The sequence below is a fragment of the Ursus maritimus genome, unplaced genomic scaffold (genome assembly GCF_017311325.1).
Source record: "Ursus maritimus isolate PB19 unplaced genomic scaffold, ASM1731132v1 scaffold_4, whole genome shotgun sequence".
NCBI lineage: Eukaryota > Metazoa > Chordata > Mammalia > Carnivora > Ursidae > Ursus > Ursus maritimus.
Genome location: NW_024426552.1, coordinates 69,826,785 through 69,851,680, shown reverse-complemented (window position 1 = coordinate 69,851,680; position 24,896 = coordinate 69,826,785). Strand labels below are relative to the sequence as shown.

The window sequence follows — 24,896 nt, the reverse complement described above, 5'->3', positions numbered from 1 at the left end:
ATTATAGCAATTTAATTAGCAAGCTGTAAATCAGAGAGGTGTAGAAATTCCACAGTTGAATTGTACTTCCTGTCTACAGTATGGCTGCTATTCAATTTTCTCCATGTATTAGAAGAACTGATAGGCATTGATAGTCAAATAAACATTTCATCGTAGCAGCAAATGACAGAATATATGAGAGAAGGAAGAGTTCCTAATTTCATGACAATCTTTATTGCCCTTTATATATAAAGATAAAGGGCTGTGTGTATATATGTGGGAAGGAGTAAGAAACAAAGGCAGGAGGTTAAGACAGGTATATAAAGGGAATGTTGAAACTGTATCAGAATTGTATTTATTTAAAAAACTGATCTGAAAGTCTGCCCATCAAGTGTACAAAAAACAGTCAGAGCAGATGTTAGTGCAAGTTTAACCTGATAAATTTATTTGTGAAAAATGCTAGTTTTGATGAGGAAAAACTCAATCCTGTCCTTGTAAACATAAAGAAACTCAAGGGGAATTTTAAAGATAGTAGGCCAGAAAATGCAAGTTACTCTTATAGTCCTTTTCAATTAAACAGCCAAATCAAGTTGAAGACACGTTAAAATACTTTTCAGACTGAGTATTTACCAGCTTATATAATCTGCTGTTCCAACTGGATTTTGATTTAAAAAGAAAAAAACTTTTTATAAGAGCTATCACATCTAGAAGTGAAGAAAATAAATTAGATCCCCCCAAAAGATATTATTTTAACCTCTAAAGCATAAAAAGCTATATAATATACAAATTAACCAGTGTTCTTACAAAAGTAATGCAGTTTTGGACTGATGACATTATGCTACATTTGTGGTGAAGTACTAGGCACAAGAATATATGTATCAAGTAGGCATTTTCAGTCTAATTAGTCTCGAAAGTCATTTAATTCTTGGCAATATATAATAACTGGTATGCATTTTGGTACTTAAGTCATGAATTGTTGAGAACAAGAAGCAGTGTATTATAGTAACAGGGTCTGTATCTGACAATTACAGTGTTGAACAAATCTTTTCTATGAACTCTGTGATTTGTTTTGCAGTTGGTCACTTGTAGCAGATCCTGCAAAAATAAAAGGAAAAAAGTCAATATAATTTATTGTGTATTGCCAATCTTGGAACTACCTGAGCTAAAGTCCCCTTTCACTGCCACGGATGATAAATGTAAAAACCTAAAAAACAAATAAGGTAGACTTGATGTAGGCTGATTAGTCTGACATAAAAGAATCGGTATACCTCCTAAATATTCTAAAGAGCAGAACAAAGGTGTCTACTTGGTGATGGGACAAAAGGTTTCAGATTGAACATTTCTGTGAATAAATCACAAGTAGCAGGTAAGACAACTCAAATATCCGAAGTTATAAAAAGATCTCAAAACAAGAAAATATTTCCTTAGAATCTAAACATGCTGCTTTTTTTTTTTTTTTAAAAAGCAACAAAACAGATGAGGATGGGCAGAGATTGGGGAGAGAAGGAGAATGACAACGCTCATAAAGTAATGGGCTACACAAAACCTGGAGCTTTCAAAGCTGATAAGATTTTTTTTTTTTAAGGGCTCAAAAAGAGTAGAGGACAAATAAGGAACTTACTTCCCTAAGCCTTACTACATAGTCTTTTCTATCCTTGTGGACTTAATGATGCTAAATAAGATATACTCCTGTGTAAAGAGTACTTCTCCACTGAAGAAAAATCAGGCACTGAGCGAACACAAATTTTAATCATCTATTGGACTTAAAAGAAAAAAATGTAATTTATGTACTAAATGTGTGAAATCTAGTATCTTACCAGCAATGGCAGACAAAAGGCCAGAGTTATTTTTCAAAAGCCATGGCTTAAAGAAAAAGAAATCTGTGGCACCTGGGTGGCACAGTCAGAGTTAGGTGTCCAACTCTTGGTTTTGGCTCAGGTCTTGATTTCAGGGTCATGAGACCGAGCCCCACATTGGGCTCCACCCTCAGAGCAGAGTCTACTTAATACTNACTCCCTCTTTCCCTCTGCCTCTCCCCACCCCCTCAGTAAACAAATAAATCTTAAAAAAATCCTTTTAATCTTTGACCCAGTGGTACTGATGCAAATTTCCAGCAAATGAAGGATATTTGTAGTGCTCTGCCAGCGTCACTACGAATTGATATTAAAAGCCGAAGCAGAGGGGCGCCTGGGTTGCGCAGTCGTTAAGCGTCTGCCTTCGGCTCAGGGCGTGATCCCAGCATTCTGGGATCGAGCCCCACATCAGGCTCCTCACTAGGAGCCTGCTTCTTCCTCTCCCACTCCCCCTGCTTGTGTTCCCTCTCTCGCTGGCTGTCTCTCTCTGTCGAATAAATAAAATCTTAAAAAAAAAAAAAAGTCGGAGCAGAAATTGATGAAAAGTTATAACCAAAGAAGCATTCATTTTGACTACATCAAAATAAATCACCGAGACACAGGTAAATGGGAAACAAAGACCAATTAGAGTACGTTACCTAAAAATGGATAATAAACTTTAAAAGAGGAAGAGAGAGACATAACAATAATTACTTAAAATGAAGTTTGTTCAGTTAAATACAAGCTAAAAAAAAAACCATGGTGAATAAAATCGAAGTGAAATGCTATATGCAACAAAATGAAAGGCTAAAGCATAATATGGAATAAAAAATATTCTAATTAGGACATTAAACGAGACACAGTCATCAGATTCTATCACAGAATCATTCATATTTCATATATGCTCACCAAAAGAATATAATAGTGATTTACTTTCTCAAAAGGCTTAACCATCTGAGGCACAACAAATAAAGTACAAAGCATCAGTTTTCAAGTACAAAGAGTAGGTAAATGGGCACAAAATCCACATTAGCAGAAGATTCACCTTCATTAAATACCAGAATTTAATTGAAAAAATAAAATCTATTAACTATGGATTGGCAGGTTGCGAGGTTGCGAGGGCTTAAAAACAAATAAAAATCAGGTATTTTGTCAATCCAGTAGTCAAAAGAATCAACACTGGAAAGGTGTGACGTACTCTGTATTTGAAAGAATGTTAAAACCAAATCTTCCGTATTAAAGTATGCTTCTTTTAAAAAGTTTAAACCTTAATTTAGATTGATAAGACAGATAAACTATAGTCTGAAACATCAAAAACAAAATACAGCTTAATGTGAAGACAAACATCATTGCTTAAGCCAAGAAAACAAACGAAAAAACCCAGTCGTATGTATATGGTCTTAAATCAAATCAACTCTGGGCATAAAAACTTTATTCTGAAATTGGCCACAGGGGTTGAAATTTTAGAGTTTGGCATAATAAATTTAAGTGAAATTCAAAAAAATTTCTGAGGTTCTTCAAACATATAAAGCAAAATAAAGTATGTTATTTAGGCACAAAGAATCCGTGTCTCAGTGATAATTTCAGAAACATCTAACCTTGATTTGACTCTTCCATGTTCATGCTTTCTTCGGCTGCAGTCTCTGCCATTTCTTCATCTTCCTCATCATCATGTAGGTCTTTTGAAATTAATTGTCTAGCTAATTTAATATTCAGTCCTTCATTGTAGTGAAGCTTCCTTTTCATTTCAAACTGTCGCTTTTTTTCTACAAGATACAAAAGGCAGGCTTAGGAATTCTTTAGCTCAAGGATTAGGAAAAAACAACCTGTGTCTGTTTGGTAAATAAACTATTATTGGGGGCCACCTGGGTGGCTCGGTTGGTTAAGCGTCTGCCTTCAGCTCAGGTCATGATCTCAGGGTGCTGGGATCCAGCCCCAAGTAGGGCTCCCTGCTCAGTGGGGAGTCTGCTTCTCCCTGTTCCTCTGATCCTCCCCGCTGCTCGTGCTCTCTCCCCCTCTTTCTCTCTCAAATAAATAAAATCTTTTAAAAAACTTATTGGAACATGATTGTGCTCATTTGTTTCTATAATGCTTATGGTTACTTTTAAGCTCAATGGCAGAGTTAAATAGGTACAATAAAGACCATATGATCCATAAAACCTAAAATATTTAGCTTTTTTTTTTTTTTTTTTTTTACAGAAAAACCTAAATCTGGTCCTTTACAGAAAAAGCTTGGACACCTCTGCTTTAGATGATTCAAGTACATCTTAATGGGAAAATAGGAATAAAAGCCATTAGTAGTTAAATCTGTGAAGAAAATTTAAAGACATAAGGAAAATCTCCAGAAAGAGTTGAATGGGGAAAAAAACAAGCTATAGAATACCATATACATGTCAGGTAAAATGTCTGCATGCATGTGTATGCATACACACAGAAAATAAGACTCAACAATTAACAGTGGTTAATTTTGGGTCAAGGACCTGTGGGGTAATTTAGTGTTTTCAAGTCTTCTGTTTTTATAATTAATTACAAATTTCCTCAAAAATACTTATTAATGGAGCACCTGGATGGCTCAGGCAGTTGAGCGTCTGCCTTCAGCTCAGGTCATGATCCCAGTGTCTGGGATTGAGCCCCTTGTGGGCCTCCCTGTTCAGCTGGGAGTCTGCTTCTCCTCTCTCAAATGAATAATAAAGTCTTTAAAAAAGAATTCTTACTAGCAATAAATAAGTAAGTAAATAAATATTCTCATTATCCATGAAAAAACTGTGGTGATTTAAAACACTGCTAGTTAAAACAAAACCTCATTCCCAGAGTAATTTTAAGGAAAAGCTGTTATAAGACACAGTGAAGTAAGCCTAGACTATTCTTTCATTTATAGTCTTCACCATAGAAACACAGGGTTAGCAGCAATCAACATAACTGATCATATTTTATTAACAGCATTTAAAGACTATTTCTGTAGAAATAATTCTAAGGTTTTAAAATTTTAGACTGGCAAATGAAGGGGGTGACATAAAACTGCCAACTGTTTATTTTGTCAAACGAGCATTAAAATTTATTTATCATAGTTTTATTATATTCATGAAAATATTTTAATGCCAGAAAAGCATAGAGTAATCTCTGAAAAAGGCTACTCAAAGTACTTTCTCAATCTCCTTTAATTCCCTCTAAGTTTTTATAACCATCTATACTTACAGATGACTTATTTATATTTCAAAAGCAAGCATTTATTGTTCTTGTTAGTACTGATCAATCACTTTTCAGTCTCTGTTTGGGTTGGGAAAAGGAAAGTTCTGAGACCACCACCTCAGTATTCCATACACATTTGTTTCAAATAACCGACACCCTGCCAGTCATCTTTCTTCTTCTCTACTTATGAATTACTTTTGAGATTTGTTTTATTCTTTGAGAATACCATATGGTAGAGGGAAGTAAAACTGAAAAAAGAGGCCAATAAAAAGACCAAATCCTCATGACTAAACTTTTAGTGATGCCTTTCAAGTATTCAAATGATATAAAAACCAATATTAAAAAACAAACAAACATGGTTTTCCACACTTTCAGTGACAAAATAAATAAGTCATGGAGATGTAAAGTACAACATAGGGAATATAGTCAATAATACTGTAATACCACTGTATATGGTGATAGATGGTGACTATACTTATGATGAACACTGAGTAATGTACAGAATTGTTGAATCAATACGTTGCATATCTGAAACTAATGTTAACATCAATTGTACTTCAATAATGAATTTTATTTTATTTTATTATTTTTTTTTTTTTTATTTATTTATTTGACAGAGAGAGACAGCCAGCGAGAGAGGGAACACAAGCAGGGGGAGTGGGAGAGGAAGAAGCAGGCTCATAGCAGAGGAGCCTGATGTGGGACTCGATCCCGGTACGCCAGGATCACGCCCTGAGCCGAAGGCAGACGCTTTAACGACTGCGCTACCCAGGCGCCCTCAATAATGAATTTTAAAAAATGGTTCTGATTGCCTCCATTACCAGATCTATTTACTAAAAAGGTAACACTTTTTATCATGACAAAGTAACACACGTTCATGGTAGAAACTTAAAAAAATCACTCAATTTCCTCACTGAGAAATTACCATTAACATTTTATGACTTAAGAATTTTTTCTAGAAATTTTTCTAAAAATAACTCCTATATTTTTATATACGCTGTTTTTTCACTTACTATATAGTTACAATTACCATATGTCCCACTTTGCCCAGGCAAGGTTCAGTTTATGCCTACCATCTGAGGAAGTATAATATGACCCTTCCTTTTACCCTAAAATGATGTGGAGTTTAGACAATTAGGTGTATGAAGATATAGTAAAAATTTGCCACGTACATAGCAGAGTTATATAATTTTTAAATGGTTATAAAGTATTGAGCAAAGATTTCTAATTTCCATGTATTTTCAATGTTTTTATAGTATAATACACATAGATTTTGTGCTTTGGTTCTATTATTTTCTCAATATGAACTAGTTTCTTTTTCAAACCGTGCATCAGGATTCTTTAGTGGGTCACAACCAGTATTTTTTTAAAAATGAAATGAAACAATAAACTGGAACGCATTACACATAGTAAAGGTGAGTACTGTTCTGTGAAATTTTTCTTTTTGTAATTTATGCATACATGTATAACATGTAGGACTTAGTAAAAAATGTTTACAAAACATTGGAACAGACTCTGAAAAACTGAATTGCTAGATCAAAGGGCGTCATTTTCTTTTAAAGCTTTTGGGTCATATATTGCCATACTGCCCTCCAGAAAAGCTAGGCCATTTTTCATGCCCATTGACAGTACAGGAGTAACTTATTTCTCCACATTCACACCCAAAGAAACTCATTCTTTTTAATCTTTGTTGATCTGTAAGGAAAGAAAGGGACCATGATGCTGTGTGTTTATTACGTACTATGTATGTACATATGTATGTATGTATGTAGGCTCCACACTGAGTGTGGAGCCCAACTCACAGCCCTGAGATCAAGACCTGAGCCGAGATCAAGAGTCGGCTGCTAATCAACCTGAGCCACCCAGGCGCCCCCATGATACTGTTTTAATTTGCAATTTTTATTCTTAGGAGTTGACATATCAGTATTTCTCTCTTGTGAATACTATTTACAGTGTAAGAAAATTATTTCTTTTTAATTCTAAGAGATGCTGAACTTGGTTTTGCTTGTTATAGATACATTCTAATTTTAGAATACTCAAAATGCTTTATGTAAGTTTAAAATATATATTATGTTGTAGAAAGATGCTATTACAAGTGGTCTCAATCTTTTTTTACTCTTTATGTTCATTTTACCTATAATCCTTGTGTGGCAGAGCAACATACTACAAAGAGTTCGAGAACTCTTTAGGCCTGGCTCTAACAGTAATCAACTCTCCATGTGAACTTCACAAGTGAATTAGCTTTTTTACACTTTCTTTTACTATTCTATAAAATGATATAATGGAGAATACACCAATTATTTAAGTTATTAAAAATTATTATTTACTAAACACAATATGACAGAATCAGTGTTAAGTGCTTTAAATTCTTTATCTCATTTAATACTCACAATACCTCTAAATATTTTTATAGATCCCAATTTGAAATGAAGAAACTGAAGCTCAGAGAAGTTACAAAATAGACAAGCGACATTCCTGGAGTACAAACTTCTGTTTGTCTGACTCCACAGCCAATATCTTAATTGTTAGGCTATCAGTTACAGGATAATTTGTCTTAAGAATTTCTATCAATAAACAAGGACTTTCAGATATGTAATTTGTTTAAAAGCAATAAACACCTACGGGAGTCAGTAACTCTACTAGTAGGAACTGAACTTTTGAACTTGTAACCAAATTGTTCCCCCTGCTGGCTAATTCATGGAACTACAATTTGGGGGGGGGCGAATCCCTTAATGAAAACTGACAATATAGGCTAATAATAAATTTCTGTTCTCAACAGATGATGTTTTTAAGAGAATAATGAAGAAACCAGCTCCAGAAACATATCTGAAACTGCTTTCGTGGGTTTTTGGAGTATATTTTTGGATAATAAGCTAGGAAGTCACTGAGGGTACAAGACCTATAACACAACTTGGGATTAGGCTATACGTAAAATTTTTTTTCTCTTGTACAACAATTAGGCTCAGACCATCACAGTTTGTTGAATAAGCTATATTCTGAAGATGACAGACAGGAGTAGCAAGTTATACTGTAGGAGCTACGCATGACAAAGATCCTGACAATTAACTAGCAAATATTCAGAATCTCAGTTCTAAAGTTTCTGAACTTCTTTACAGTACAGGTAATATCCACATTTCAAGGATCTAAGTACACCACTAACTCTTCTCTTTTTCTTTTTTGTGAGGGTGTGTTTGTGTTTTTCTTGCATCTTTTTCCCTATATAAAGGCTTGATTTTTCCTTTTAAAAATCGTTTAAAAAAAAACTATATAAACAATTTTAATTCTTGAAAAGACTATATTCACGAGGTTCAAAGAGTGTAAAATGCAACAAGATGAAATATCTGCCTTTTCTTCTCACCTCCACAGATAACCACTATACTTGTAAAAACAGAAACCACGAATAGGTAGCAATGCCTGAACTGTGCATGTACTGTATGGGATACAAGAGCCTCTTCCAACCGTGCTGAGAAAGCTCTTTTATCTCCTTGCCTATAATATTACCGTTCTTTTTCTTATTCAGTGGGACCTAAAAAAATCTTCACTCTACATCTGACCATCTTGGTTCATATGGTAAGTTTCAGCACTGTTTTAAAACAGAAAAAGCACAAGCAATTGGGAAATTAGCTCTCACTGCTACCCATTTTAAGATCATCCAAACACTCAATGATTCTAAAAACATTAATAAATATTTACTGAGCATCTACTCTATATCAGAGTGTAAAAAGAAAAAAGTACAAGGAAAGGAACACTTATAATTACTTAAAAGATGTAATATTTTCCCAAATTCTTGAAACCAAGGGGGGTGGTGTGTGTGCAGGGGGGAGGGAAGCTGTTTCCAATAAGCCCACACAAGTAAATCTGAATTATAAAAATGTTGCTCCCTAACCTCCCACCATCCACCTCCCCAAAAGGAAAACCAGTGGACAACCTTCAAATAATGGATTTATTTTAACAAAAATTATTAGCACACTGCTGAGAGCAATAAAGGAAATCAACTACCTTGTTCTTCAGGTGAGAGGTCACTATCCTCATCTTCACTGCTTGCTTGTTCATGAACCCGATACTTTGGCTCGGAGCCTTCAGCAGCAGCTAATCTACACAACAATCATTTACAAAGAAATCAACACTGTGATATTCTTTTATTGAGTGTCTCATTCATTCAACTCTTGTGTCTCATAAAAACATTTAAAGATCATTAATATGCCAGCTATAATCTCATGAGGAAAATAAAAAACAAGAAAGTGGGAATGGGTACAGAAACCAGTAAGCAGTAAGAACAGTGCGGGTGATAGAAATCAATGAACAGCAAAGAGAGAGAGATTTTTGTTTATAAACCCACTTATTTTTGAATAATTTCTGGTATAGACCCAATGTGGAGCTCAAACTCACAACCCCAAGATGAAGAGCCACATGCTCTTCTGACTGAGCCAGCCAGATGTACCATCTTACTTTGATCTTTAAAACATAGGATATTTAAAACAAAACAACAAAAACACAAAAGCATAGGGGATTGACACAAGGAATCTGTGTACCAGGCTCCAGTACTCTCATCTTTCTGCTACCTGTATACTCTGATTTTAATCTAGAAACAAGACTACAAAAGTTGCTATGAAAAATCCAAATAAACTTAGTTGATGCTTTTTATTTACACTTGTGCAAGTATAGTGAAATGTCTGTAACTCTGCACAATTAAAAACAAGTGAAAATGTGTAAGTGGAAATGCTTCATAGTCATCAGTACTTACTTCTTAGCTAAGATATCTGGGGTCAGGGCTTCAGTGGCTTCTGAATCACTCAATGCATCTTCATCATCACCTACCATACTAGAGAGACAAGCACATTATAATTAATACCCAACTGTAATTTTTCAAACAGAAAATTTAAGTAGAGAGAACCATAATTCTATTGATTTAGTTATAATATCAACATATTTATACCTCTGTTGTCTGAGGCTTAATTTTATTGTATTACTTTAAAGATTATATTAATTTATTTGACAGAGAGCGAGCACAAGCAGCGTGAGTGGCAGGCAGAGGGAGAGGGAGACGTAGGTTCCCTGCGGAGCAGGGAGCCTGATTGTAAGGCTTGATCCCAGAACCCCAGGATCATGACCCAAGCCAAAGGCAGATGCTTAACCCACTGAGCTACCCAGGTGCCCCCAGGATTAATTTAAATTATTTCTATTCCATGCAAATATTTGAAAATACAACAGCAATCAATAAAACCCTCCAAATGATTTTTAAAAATCACTACAGCAACCATGAAGATAAATATTAAGAACTCGAATCATTTGTAAAAAATAAAAAACTTCAATTATTCCATCCGGTGAGAGGTAACAAATATGTAGGAAAACAAAACCACTGTCTGGTTTTAGAATATGTATTTGTACATCAACCTGAAGACAGAAACATGCAGGCTAGGTAAAATACCGTAATTAGGTCCTCAAGACCTAATTCAGGGCATTTAAAAGCTATTAGCTTTCCCAATCTATCCTCTAATAAAAAATTTTCTCCCCACTTAATTGCAAACACGGGCATATTTAATTCTCAAGCCACTGAAAGGTGTATAAAAGCAGAAGTCACCTGTATAAAAAAAAATACTAATTCATATCTTTCCTGGTTAGTTGAGGAGACAAGTTAAATAGTGCAGTAGCTTAGATGATGCTCTTTTTTCCATGGGAAGTTGAAATAAAGTCATTTACATGATTGGATATAATTAAACAGACTAGAAAAAAATAATCTACCAATTTGTAGGACTTTCACAGACAACTCTAGCTTATGTTACAAAATTTACAGACAAATTATATGTGTATTTGTGTGTGAATATACGTACACACATACTTAGAAAAGCATGAATAACTTCTGTATACTAACAGTGTCAAATTCTTAGATAACATGATCTTTCTATAAAAAGCATCCTCTTCTATTAAACAAAAGTCTTTTAAAAAAGGGCCATGAATGAAACTGGTAAAACTGAGCACTAAATCGATAAAAGCTGAGCACATGTATCTTGTACATACATATAGCCTCAATCACTTAGGAACCAAATAACTTTGGCAACTCCCAGAGGAAGGATATGGGTAAGGTAAAGGGGAGATTCAGATTTATTATATTTTAAGTATAAACAGTCTAAAAATAATGCCTACAACTATTTTTTCAGGCATGTTCAATTTTAATTCTTTTAAGGATAGATATTTCCAACCAACACAGATAAGGATGGGGTTTATCTACCATTACTGAAAAGGAAGAAAGCCCTGACTGTGGCTTCAGGCACAATAAAAGCTTTAAGATATGTTTTAAGGTATATTCTTTTAATTAGAAGAAAAATAAGGGTATACACTTTTCATAAATGATATGTCTATTTCTTCCCTTACGCTTTATTAGTATTGAGTTTCAGCACCTTTACCTATTTCATTATTTCTGCCTTTGTCAAAATCTTCATGTTTATTCTCGTTTTTACTGTTTTTGCTATCAAGTTATAAGTTATCTCAACTTGTTTTCCAAAGTTTTCATCCACTGATTCAAAATATAGACTTCTTAATCTCTATTTTAACAGTAACCCCTGCATTTATGTTACCTTCCTTCACAGACAAAGTATTTCATTCCTGGAAATCTTTTTCAATACAAATTAGGGCATGATCTGAATTAGGTATTTCTACTACTTAGAATCTCTATCTTCTCATAATGCTTACTGGTACTACTTTTGTCTTCATACTAATTATTGCCACACACTATAATTTTGTAATTCATTTAAAAAATTCTGGAAGACTCAAAACTGCCAATAATCACAATGTAATTATCTGAACTATAATATTATGTAAGTTTAAAAATAAGGACATGGAACAATAGTAATGACCACTTGTCTTTGAATGGGTTAAAAAAAGCTGTGAGGTTATCCTTTTCTGCAGGAATTGAGTAAGCCCCTGATTTCTACTTAGAAAGCAAACAAGCCCAACCTTCATCTTCCTTTTTATAAAGAGATTATTTTAAGGAAGGCAAAAGTCACTAATCTGTGTGTATCATCAGTGGCTAGGGACCACTGAGTTACAACAAATAAACATTTACTACTACAATTATAATGTACAAAATGGATTCCCAATTTTTTCTTAAGAGAGGGGGAGGTGGTGAAGAGGGGCAGAGTGAGAAGGAGAATTTTAAGGAAGCTCCATGCCCAGTGTAGAGCCTGATCTGATGACCCTGAGATCATGACCTGAGCCTAAATCAAGAGCTGGTCGCTTAACCAACTGAGCTACCCAGGTGCCCCTAGATTCCCAAGTTTTAAAGTTACATATTACTGGGACGCCTGGGTGGCTCAGTCAGTTAAGCATCTGCCTTCGGATCAATTGTGATCCTGGGGTTCTGGGACTGAGTCCTGCATCGGGCTCCTTGCTCAGCGAGGAGCCTGCTTCTCCCTCTACCTGCTGTTCCCCCTGCTTGTGCATGCACTGGCTCCCTCTTTCTCTCACTCTCATAAATAAATCTTTTTTTTTTTTTTTAAGATTTATTTTATTATTTATTTGACAGAGATAGAGACAGCCAGCCAGCGAGAGAGGGAACACAAGCAGGGGGAGTGGGAGAGGAAGAAGCAGGCTCATAGCGGAGGAGCCCGATGTGGGGCTCGATCCCATAACGCCGGGATCACGCCCTGAGCCGAAGGCAGACGCCCAACCGCTGTGCCACCCAGGCGCCCCAATAAATCTTAAAAAAATAAAATAAAGTTACATATTACTTATACTATTATTCAAAAATATGCAGTTGGGTTACTGATTAGTGCTCCAGTAACAAATATAAAATCAAACAGAAACGTAAATCAGCTATTATCCAGAAGCTCATATGGAATGCAAAATGGAAGTAAAAAAGGAATAAGTCTACGAAACTTTACCTATGGTAAGGAGTGCTAGGTTCATCTATTTTCATTAAACCATAGTCTTTGTCTGCTGGATGATATGTCGCCAGGATGTTCATTTCGTCCCACTTCTGGGATTTTTTACTAAAATTAAAAAGAAAAAAATTTCCTCAGTGAATTAAAAGATAAAAAAGTACACATGTAAAACTGACAAACATCCAAATCCCACGTTTCAGCTTCTGTTTGACTGCTAGCTTCTATTTTTACATATACTTTCTTGGAATAGAAACTGATGTAGGGTAAAAGCCATAAGTAAGTACAATAACACAAGCATTTTATAGAATACTTAGTGCCCACATATTAAAAACACACTATTCAGAATCTTCACCAGTCAAGACAGTATTATATTATGACATGCTTAGTCTTCATCTGGTCTACAGAAGTAATAATAGTAAAAAACTGAAATGTACACACTGCATGATCTCAGTCATTGAGGATTTTTTATCTACTATATATTGTTAATAGTTTAATAAAAACAATGAGATTTCCCCAGACCCCTGGCTTGGGGTGCCTCCGTTCCCCATGGCAGGATAGTGGACTTCCAATCTGGCCTGCTCGCCCCTGCCTGGTGGTGGAGAGGATGGGCCCGGGGGGCTAGAGCCCAGCTGGATTGACCCTCCTGGTGGGTGAGGAATCGGGCTGGGCACTGGGACAGGCACTGAGGTATGGGGGATTCCCCCATGCCCTCCTGCAATATAAGTTCTGGGGGGGGGGAGGGGTTTGCCTACTGTGGACCTCAGATTGGAGTAGGGCTGATACCCCAAGGCGGCCTGGAGACCTCCTGGCTGGAGGGCAAGCAGGAAGGTGAGTGGGGAGGTGGGCTGGAGAGCAACTCTGAGGAGGCCTCCCTTACCCCTGCCCAGACCAGCGTTGCCCCACTTGGGGCTGTGAAGCAGACAAGAAGCTGGAGCAAAACCCCAAGTAGTCCCAGGACATCAAAGCTCTGCAAAAAGACCTGGAACAATTTGCCAAGCTCCTAAAGCAGAAGAGGATCACCCTGGGATATACTCAGGCCAATGTGGGGCTCACCCTGGGGGTTTCTCTTTGGGAAGGTGTTTAGCCAAACCACCATCTGCTGTTCTAAGGCTCTGCAGCTCAGTTTCAAGAACATGTGTAAGCTGTGGCCCCTGCTGCAGAAGCGGGTGGGGAAAGCTGACAACAATGAAAATGTACTGGAGATATGCAAAGCAGAGACCCTTGTGCAGACCCGAAAGAGAAAGTGAACAAGTACCAATAAGTATCAGTATGATACTTATCGTATGTATGTACTTTCTTGGAATAGAAACTGATGTAGGGTAAAAGCCATAAGTAAGTACAATAAAATAAGCATTTATAGAATAAAATATATGTATATATGAAAGTATATACATGTATCGTATGTATCAGTACAACAAGTACGATAAGTATCGAGAGCCGAGTGAGAGGAAACCTGGAGAACATGCACCTGCAGTGCCAGAAACCCACGCTGCAGCCGAGCCGCCACATTGCACAGCAGCTTCCACTTGAGAACAATGTGGCCCGAGCGTGGTTCAACAATCGTTGGCAGAAGGGCAAATGACCAAGCAGTGTCTATTAGCAATGAGAGGATTCTGAGGCTACTGGGTCCCCTTTCTCAGGGCACAGAATATCCTTTCCTCTGGCACCAGGACCCCATTTTTGTACCCCAGGCTCTGGGGGACCTCACTTCACTACCTTGTACTCCTCAGTCCCTCTCTCTGAGGGTGAAGCCTTCCCCTCTGTGTCTGTCACCACTCTGGGCTCTCCCATGCATTCAAACTGAGATGCCAGCCCTTCCCAGGAATGGAGGCCAGAGGAAGGGGGAGAGCTAGGGAAAGAGAACCTGGGGTTTATACCAGGGTTTAGGGATTAAGTTCTTCATTAAGAAAGGACTTGGGAATGCAAAGGGTATGGGGCAGGGAATTTGGGGTGAACTGGTTGAAGGGAAGGTGAAGTTTAAGGATGCTCTTGTTTTTAATCCCCACATCACTCACCACTTTCTTAAATAAGGAAGCCTGGGACGCGCAAAAAAATAAATAAAACAATGAATACTTCCTTGGCCTAATTTTTTTTAGAGATATCAAAAACAATCAAAAGAATTAGAACATGAAACTACAGGGAATACCTCGCTAAATTTAAATACCATTAATATTTAGGTGCAAATAAAATTATAGTTCTTTTTTTTAATATAGAAAAATAAGAGCTTAAGAAATGGTATATTCAGGATACTTGAGATAAATCTACTTAAGAAATAAAAATGTTTTATGAACATCCATATTAATATCAACAAAATATTTATAAAACTAATGTTACAAATATTACAAAAAAATATTACAAAACTAATAATAATGTTACAAAAACATCTAATTATTTAGATGACTTAATTACAAACTCTTCGGATCTACTCATTATAAGAGACATCAAAGACCTCTCTGCCACCCAACAATATTTTGTTACAATTTGTGCCTTGATTATATACTTGAAAATAAAGCTTCTGTAAAAAACTCAATGTAGATTTTACAGATTCAAATCTTTTCTGCACTTGTACACATTGGTGAGGTTTTACTATAGATATTTTTAATTTTCCTAAATCTACCAACACCCAGATTCTGAAATGTTCTTGAAAAATGACATACTTAAACTTTAATATCATATTCCTTTCTCCATGCCCTAAGTCACCTTAAAATTATATGTGCCTACTCATGGTAGGTGAGCCTCGCTTTCATGTTCTCTTGCTTTCTTCTCCAGAGCACCCACAGTGTCCCTATTTTGGACTAGGCACTTTTTTCTTCACATTTTATTGTAATAAAATATGTATAACATAAAATTCACCATTTTAAACATTTTTAAGTGTACAGTAGTTCTGCAGCATTAAGTACATTCACATTGTTGTGAAACCCCCACCATCCATCTTTAGAACTTTTTCATCTTCCCCAACAGAAACTCTACCCACTGAACACTAACTCCCCATCCTCCCCCCTCTCCCAACCCCAGGCAACCACCATTCCATTTTGTCTCCATGAATTTAACTACTCTGGGTGCCTCATATAAATAAACTCATGCAGTATTTGTGCTTTTGTGACTGGTTTATTTCACTTAATGTCTTCAAGTTTCATCTATGTTGTGGCACGTATAAAAATTTTCTACCTTTTTAAAGCTGATTAATATTCCATTACAGACTAAGTACTTCGACTACAACTTCAAGTTACTTATCCTTTGTTTAATCAAGAGGCGAAGGTTGGTCCAGACATAATCCACAAGTGACTGAAACTACAACTCCTATTTTTCCCCAAAAAGTAGTCAGAAGTTACCTAATGCCTCCTCACCATCAAACAGTCAACATCTTAAAAGCTTGTTAAGAAGCTAAAACTTAAGACATATTGGTCATTAACTGAAGCACAGAAACAAGATTTCTTCTTTAAAGAGTTGCGCTTTTTTTCTTTTTTTAATTCAGCATAGAATGTACCTGAACTTTCAACTAACTAAATTTAATCTCACTAGTATTAAAAAAAACAAAACAAAACACTTGAGTGAACTAAACTGGAAAAATAGACCCTGCTTTATAATACTGGATTTCTTTATATATCTAGCTGCTATCTAAGTAATACATAATTGGTCTTGGCGGCAGGGGAAAAAAAACAGCTTAACTGGGAGATAGATGTTTAAGGTTCAAGTTCCAGTTACCCTTCACTAGTCCTGTGGCTACAGGAAAGTCCAACAAACACCCCCTTTTGGGCTGTATTTACTCCTCATGGAAATTATAATAAAATGGGGAGTTTTAACAGGGTTGTTCAAAGAATCAACTGAAAAAATGTCTGTGAAATCAAATTATAAAAGTACCACACAAACATCAAGAGTTTTTATGATTTTAAAATCTACAGTTTTGGGTTAAAAATCCTGAAACCATATCTCACTTAGAACTGGGTAGAAAATGGGTGGAGAAAGGTTATTCTTTTTTTTTTTTTTTTTTAAGATTTTATTTATTTATTCGACAGGATAGAGACAGCCAGCGAGAGAGGGAACACAAGCAGGGGGAGCGGGAGAGGAAGAAGCAGGCTCATAGCGGAGGAGCCTGATGTGGGGCTCGATCCCATAACGCCAGGATCACGCCCTGAGCCGAAGGCAGACGCTTAACCGCTGTGCCACCCAGGCGCCCCGAGAAAGGTTATTCTGAAGAAATGTTTAAAACTGCTTTTGAATTGAATGCCTTCTGCCTTGCCCTGCAAGACTCAACATCTACATGATTTTGAAAAATTTTTATCTGCCACAGAATGAATTTTTCTAAAAAGCAAACAGTTTTGTACTTGACTAAGTCAACAGTTTTCAGACATTTTGTTAAATAGTTCTTATTTACAAATTTCTGTGAACTTAGAAAGCAAATGACTAGGTTTACTCATACTATATAAGGAAACTCACAACAGACATGATCAAGCAGCTCTGATTAGAAGAATCATGAGAGAAACATACACAAGCTTTAAATTAGATAAAGAGAATTAGATAAAGTTTGTAAAGAAAGCAATCCAATTAATAAGCAAAGGGAGACTCAGGATAGCATAACTAAATGTTTCCTCCTGAGAGAACAAATGCCTCTGAAATTACAGCTGAGGTTAAGTGCCAGGCAGAAACAAAATCACAGGTAAAAGTTTCATAAAACGTGTATAAATAGACAGTCCTATTAATATTTCCTACTAAAGATACTGTGAAAGAAAGCTAACACATCTCTATATATAGAGTTCACAAAGCTGGCAAAAGTAAAGTGTGTAGGGATGTATACTTACGTGATTACCATAAAAGTCAGGAAAGTGGTTGTGTTGGGAGCCAAGAGAGGAAAGAGGGTGACTGGAAAGAGTAGGAGATATTCCTGAGGTGATGGAAACATTCTTTTTCTTGACCAGGATGGTGGTTACAGGGGTGTTTTATAATATATATAATAATTTTATAATATAAATATAATAATTTATAATTTCTTAAACTTTAAAATTACATTTAACACATCTTTCTATATTTGTAGTACATTACAACAAAATACTTTAAAATAAACACATATTAATGACCTTGTTAGGTACTTCCTAACTTCAAAATAAAACAAGTTATTTCCTAAATGATGTTAACAATACTGAATTAAAAATGGTAACTTATCATCATTACTGCTTAGGATAGAAGAATGACAGACCGTTAGGAGTTTAAAAGGTTTCTCTAATGTGTGGAAACCCAAACACCCTATATATCTATTTTGTTAGATAACAGGAAAAAAAAGAACCGCAGGATACAAGCAGAAATAATGTTTTCTTAAAATTAAGGATAAAATTTAATGATGATAATTCCAGCACCCTAACCCACTGCTTCAATTTCTGCAAATTCTATTATTATATAAAATAATATAGTATATAAAATATATAAGCTATCAGTATATACAAGAATATATTTACTGTGTACATATATATGTAACAGTAGCTACAGTATATAAAAATACATATACTCAGGGCGCCTGGGTGGCACAGTGGTTAAGCGCCTGCCTTCGGCTCAGGGCGTGATCCCGGCGTTATGGGATCGAGCCCCACATCAGGCTCTTCAGCTATGAGCCTGCTTCTTCCTCTCCCACTCCCCCTGCTTGTGTTCCCTCTCTCGCTGGCTGTCTCTATCTCTGTCAAATAAACAAATAAAATCTTTAAAATAAATAAATAAATACATATACTGATATGGAAGCTATTACTATATATATTTTATTATAATAAGCCACTTGGATTTTCTAGTCTTTAGGTTTTAAATAACTGCATAATACTCAATAATAAACTACTCAGCCAAGGTTAGATATTTATATTGAATCCAAGTTTCTCCTATTTAAAATAAAGCAGAAGTGAACACATTTGTGCATATTCTGTTCAATGATATTTTTAGGAAAACTTGCTAGGACAGGCATATCTGGGTTAAAATTCATCAAGAGCTTTACAGTTCACTCCAAGTTGCCATACAGTTTCAAAAGAGAGACTATGTAATGACCCCAGTAATTACCAAAACTTTGCCAAGATTGGGTATTTCTGTATGTATTATCTCCACTTGAGCAGTACAAATCATTATTTAAAAGCTATTTTATGTTTCTTTGCTCATTACCTTATAAATATGAAGAAATGCTTTATTTTACTTTCCTTTTATGAATTATGTGTACACCCTTTGCCTTTCTATTAGAAACCTCTTACAAATCTAAGTTTTTTACATTTAAATATGAGCAAGTTCATATATATATATATATATATATATATATATATACTTACAACGATGTAATGATGACTTGTAATGATGAAAAACAGAACTCACTTAAATTTAAATGTAAAGATTTAAACCATGTTATATGTATGTGTATATATATATATATACCAAAGATACATATACAAGGTATAAACCACATTATATATAATCACATTATATGTAACCCAAATTCCTCCTGGTTTGTCTTTTAGTTTACTTTCCACTATTAAAAGGACTATATATTCGAAGCTTTACTCCACTTCCTCAACACAAAACTAAGAGCAAAAGAAATTCTTAGAATTATTCAGCTCCAAAGAAGAGAACAGTATCTTGCAAAAACATAAATTTAAATAAAGGCATAAAACAATAGGTTACAAAGCATGCCAGGAATTCTTAGGCGGAAAGTAGTGAAGTAGAAAGAACTGTCAGCAGAGGACACTAAATACGGAAATTAGCATCTCTAAAGTTTTGGCAGAATTAACATTAGTTATAGAGTAACAAAATCCAAAAAGCAAAAGGGAGTTTAATTCCAAGCTGCTTGTATTACCTTCTGTAGTTCATTATTTCTACCTAGAAAAAATAGGGGCACCACCACTTACATCTCAGATCCGCTGGGAGGATAAAAGCACCTGCTGGTTTCATTTTCCCCGTCCCTCTTGGAACATTGGTTTTTCTTACAGCCTAAATCTGGTCCAGAAAAAGTCACCCCTTCTCACTTTCACTTTGATAGCTCATATGATACCACCTAAAAGACCTACCCGTACTTCTTGTTGCTTGTGATTTGCTCATTTGGTAAGTTTTAGCCACGCTTAGAGTAGGAAGCAGGATTTTGCTTCAAGGTGTTAAACTTTAATTGCACACTTCAAGAAATGGTTCTTTCTTTAAATAAAGATTCAATTTACATAGGTTGACAAAGTATAAGACTTTGAAGCTTGACACAATTTCTGAACAATTAAAGTAAGAGTTACCCATAAAAGCCATCAGTAATCAAAAAGTCACTTCGGGAAAACTTTACTCAGTGGGGCTCTACAGTCCATATCCCTTTACAGGCAGAAAAAGATGAAGCTGAAGCATGTTTACATAAAATTATATTAAAGAAAATTAATTCAAGTGCATGTGCCTACATTACCTAAGAGTACTACTCAATCTGAATGGAACACAGTGACTTCAGAGCATACTGTATAAAACAATCTACTGAGATGTGAGAAAAATTAGATTCATATAGTTACTTTTACTTGAATAAGACTAACATTTGAGGGTGAGATACTGAGCTAACCTAACTTTACATTTATTAACTAATGTATTTTATTTACTTTTCTAAAGTAGGGGCATGGGCAGAAGGAAAGAGACAAGCAGACTCCCCACTGAGCAAGGAGCCTGATGCAGGGCTTGATCCCAGGACCCCGGGATCATGACGTGAGCCCAAGGCAGACACTTAACCGACTGAGCCACCCAGGCGCCCCTTATTAACTCATTTAATATAATTAAACTACACATGAATATAATGAATAACTCACAGGAAGTCACAGAGCTAATAAGTAGTAGACAGGATCCAAACCCAGGCAATCTAGCCCTAGATTAATCACTAACCTCTAACACTTCTCATAACATTAGTTTTAGTAACATTTCTTATTTTCATCAATTCAAAATGCACAGTCTTGTTTTAATCTCTCTGAAAACAGTATATCTTAAAATGGATGGCATCTTAAAATTGACAGTATTTTCTTCTTTCTTGGTGATACATAAAATCACGTACATCTCAGAATCAATGGTTTCTTGTTTTTGATGAAATGCACATAGCTACTCACTAGATCTGTTATTTTAGACCTTTACAAGTTGTACACTATATTCCAGGTACCCTGATAGAATGGGAATCCCAAAATCATAGGAGATGACAGTGATGCTCTAATTGAATAGTGTGGTACCATATACTGAGATTTATCTATGCCTGATTATGTGGATTTACAGATTCTATCCGGTTGTAATTGAACTAACCCTCCGAAAATGGTATCTGACACGTGGTAACTAAAGAAACCATTTATTGAAGATAACAGTACCAACGCAAAGCATAAAGAGAATAAGAAAATAGCACTGAGACAAAAAAAAAAAAAAGTCTGACAAGAACCGTGTTAAAAAAAAAACTAAGACCATTTGAAACATATTTTATACGAATCTCACCTTAAGTGTATACTGAGCCCTAAAATATTATCTAATGATAGTAATATATGAGATAAATTATAAACAAACATACCTGAAGCATATTTGAATTTTTTCTCACTTTTATAAAAAGATCCATAATAAAAAAGTTCAGAGACACCTGAAACAAGACAACTCAACTTTGGGCCTTAAAAGAAAAAATTTCCTTGGTAACATCTCTTCATGTTGAATAAAACGTTACATTAAACAATATCCTCACAAATAATGAGGAGGGGTGAAGTGGTGTGTGCAAAAAAGGAAACTACCACTGCATTTTACTTGATAAAGGCACCAATAAAAGATAGTTATTTGCGGATTCTGTATTTGCAAATTTGCCAACTTGATAAAATTTATTTGTAACTCCAAAATCTTACGTGAGGGAGGTGCTTCCTCCGTCTCTCACAGACATGCACAGAACAGCAACAATTGTGAGTTGCTCCATGCACATCTTCCCAGCTGTTAAAAGAGGTGATGGATACTTTACCTTGTTTCAGCTCTCAAACTGTAAATAAGTGTCTCTTTTGTGTCCATTTAGTAACATATTTTTTACTTTTTTTGTGTTTTTTTTTTAAATTGAATCCACTGTTTTAAATGGCTCCCAAGTGTAGTGCTAGAGTGCTGTCCAGTGTTCTAAGCATAAGGGGGAACCTTGCTGGAATCTAACTCTGTATTTCCCCTAGGAGCAATGGTTCAGTATTCACTAATTCAGAGTTTGTGGTGATTATGTAGAACAGAACTACCAAGAATAACAAGAATTGACTTAGATTTTGGGTCATTTTCACATTAATATGAGATTCTTTTGCCTTATACTCTGTTTCAACATTTAAGTTAAACTATTACACTACACTTAACTAGTTTCTGAATTTTAAGTGTATTAATAAAGTGTATTTAATAAAATAATATTTTTATTTTCAGTCCTTTTTTATAGCAAAAGGGGAATACTGCTTGTAATTAAATGACAAACATTACAAAGAGAGTTCAACTATACTTCTATCGTTTCTGTTCAAAGAGGCTCTCATAAAGTTGCTAATAATGTTTGCATAAGCTGTGACATAAACAATGTGTATTGTATTACCAACAGAATTTTCTTTGCTTTACAATCATATAACACGGATAATGAAAAAGCCCATCTCCTTTTACTATTTGTTTACTACAAACATGATGGACCTCGATGAATTAGAGCTTGGTAGTTCCCTTTGAAGACTTAAGTGCTGTCTAACCGTCTAAACAAGTCAATGAAAAATCATCCACCTTGGAACCTTGTAAACGTCCCCTTTTAAGTGAATCTGTCCTGGTAGCAGCCTAGGATAGTGGCTTTCAAGGCAGAAATACCTGGAAGTAAACCCCAGCCAATTACAGAAAGAGGTTAACCCACTGAGTAAGACCACAGGAAATTATGGCAGATCCAAGTTGAGAATAAGCAGAAGATAAGGAGGCAGAGAAAGATAGGGGAAAACAATAAGCCACTTGGTAGCCAAACAAAAAGAAGCTCACACTAAGAATAACTAAATAACATAAATAAATGCCAGTGAGAATGATACTCTTGCTGTTGAATACCCTGAAACTTCCTAAGAGCTTTCTACAGTTTGTTAACTATCTTGGTCTTCCTGCTATAGCTATGCTCCAGTGAGATTCTGTTTTCTTAATTCAATAACCTACAACCATCATTCTCCACCAATTCCCATTTGAAGCAGTTTACCCAAAATAGAGGTTGGAAAATTTCCTGTTACAGAATGTAAGTCAAGCAACCAAAAGAGAGTGGGAGTGTAGAAGTTGTGAGACAAATTAAGGTCCTTTCCAATCCCAAAAGGCCATGATTCTAAACTGTCATCCTACTTAATGTTTTCTGTGAATTTACCACCACCAAGTAGTAGTTCCTTTTATAGTCCTAAACTGATATCTAAACAGGTATGCTCTAGTTGTAATAAGTTTTTACAAATGCCCTCATTTTAGCTCTATGCCTTTACAGATTTTAATAACTTCTCTTAAGCTTTATTTCTAGAATACAGTCTTTATATTTTTAGTATCTTGTAACACCCAAGACCCCAGCACATCTAATTCAGTGGTATATTTTACATTATATATATGGTACTACTTACCTTTCATTGAGCATTGCACCTTGGATATCTTCCTCTGTGCATAAATATCTTTCTCCTTCTTTTTAAAAGGGTGGTATGTTGTTTCATTACACAAATGTACCATAAATAATCTTTACCAGTCCTTATTAATATATCTTGGGTTGTTTCCAATTATTCACTATTACACACAATGCTATGGGGCAACATCTTTATACATGTGTACCTGTGAATATGTACCACTAAAATATCACTGGATCATTTTAAGTTGCTATTCTCTGAACTGTTCTGAGCTTAGTTATGCCTTTCAAGAGGAACAAAGACTAGAAAGCACTCCAAATTCTTGTTGCAGATGCAAAATATAATTAGCAATAGATTTCCATTAAATATAGACCAAGGACTCGGAAAATTTTGGTTTCTCTTAGTGTAGAGATAATGACAAACAAGGATCCAAGAGACTGAGTGTGGCATGATGCTTCTGATAATGTTCACCTAAAAAGGAATGGCTGTGGAAGCTCGATTAGAAAAATGGGGAAAAGGGTCTTTTTTATGGAGAGCTCTCATATTGGCTTGAGACTGGATGTTAAAGGGATCCCAAGCCAAGAAAAGATTTTTATTATTGAAGAATTTTAGATATCTCGGATACGAGGTTAAGAAATAATAAAAGCTTAACAGGTGAATCTTTGAAACTTCTATGTGATTCTTTAATGTTCCCAATTTCCCAAAGTTCAAAGATCAGATGTTTGTTTTAAAAATATTACATATGCGCGTATACTTTAAAAGAAGGAAAAAAACGATTAACGTCATAGCTCCTGCTTTCTTTAAAATCACTCTACCCGGCAGCCAGGCTGGAGGAGCGAGACCCGACCGGTGCCGAAGCCGCATTCACGCGGCCGCCCCAGCCACCGGTCAGCGCTCGGGGTCGGGGTCGGGGCGGGGGCCAGTAACGGCGGCGGGGGGGAAGGCGGGGCCGCCCGGGCAGGAAAGAAGAGCTTTCTAGGCCCACCCGCGGCCGTCGCTCCCGGCTCTCACCTCAGCTCTTCGTCGACACTCCTGCCGGGCTGCTCGGCCGAGGCCACCACAGAGGAAGTCGTAGAACTCTTGTTCTTCAGGATCCCCTTGATGGGCCGATGCGAGGCCGTCGAGGCCGCCATTGCCCGCCGCTCCGGCGGTCGGCTCAGCGTCGCTGCTTGGCGCTGGGTCCAGGAAGGAAAGGGTTGGGCGCGAGCACAGACTCGCCAGGCAGCCGCTGAGCCCGCCTGGGGCTAAAGCGGCCGCACCTGCTGTCGCGGAGACGGCTACGGGAGTCGTTGTCACGACACAACGACCCCGACGCCACGGCCGACGCCGCGCGGCTGGCGGCCCTTCGCGCGCCCCTCGCCACCGACACTTAACTGCGGCCGGTGGAGAGAAGCCGGCCTAGCGCCCCAGCGCGGGAGCGACGCCGACGCCGAAGCCAAGCGGACCCGCCCTCTCGC

General features: G+C 36.4%; 1 protein-coding gene and 1 pseudogene across 2 annotated transcripts; one reads left to right on the top strand and one right to left on the bottom strand.

The window, feature by feature from the left end:
* Nucleotides 1-401: 401 nt before the first annotated feature.
* On the bottom strand, nucleotides 402-24,896 carry PPP1R2 (protein phosphatase 1 regulatory inhibitor subunit 2). Of its 2 annotated transcripts, none has more exons than XM_040621406.1 (6): nucleotides 24,451-24,896; nucleotides 12,881-12,988; nucleotides 9,745-9,822; nucleotides 8,997-9,094; nucleotides 3,410-3,577; nucleotides 402-1,074 (listed from the first exon to the last, which is right to left on the bottom strand). In XM_040621406.1, the coding sequence occupies exons 1-6, from the start codon at nucleotides 24,570-24,572 to the stop codon at nucleotides 1,028-1,030; spliced, it is 621 nt and encodes a 206-aa protein (XP_040477340.1). In that variant the 5' UTR covers nucleotides 24,573-24,896; the 3' UTR covers nucleotides 402-1,027. The 2 variants fall into 2 exon arrangements, with proteins under 2 accessions (XP_040477340.1, XP_040477341.1); XM_040621407.1 differs by having other exon boundaries at nucleotides 9,000-9,094; nucleotides 24,451-24,895.
* LOC103678917 lies at nucleotides 13,939-14,720 on the top strand (annotated as a pseudogene).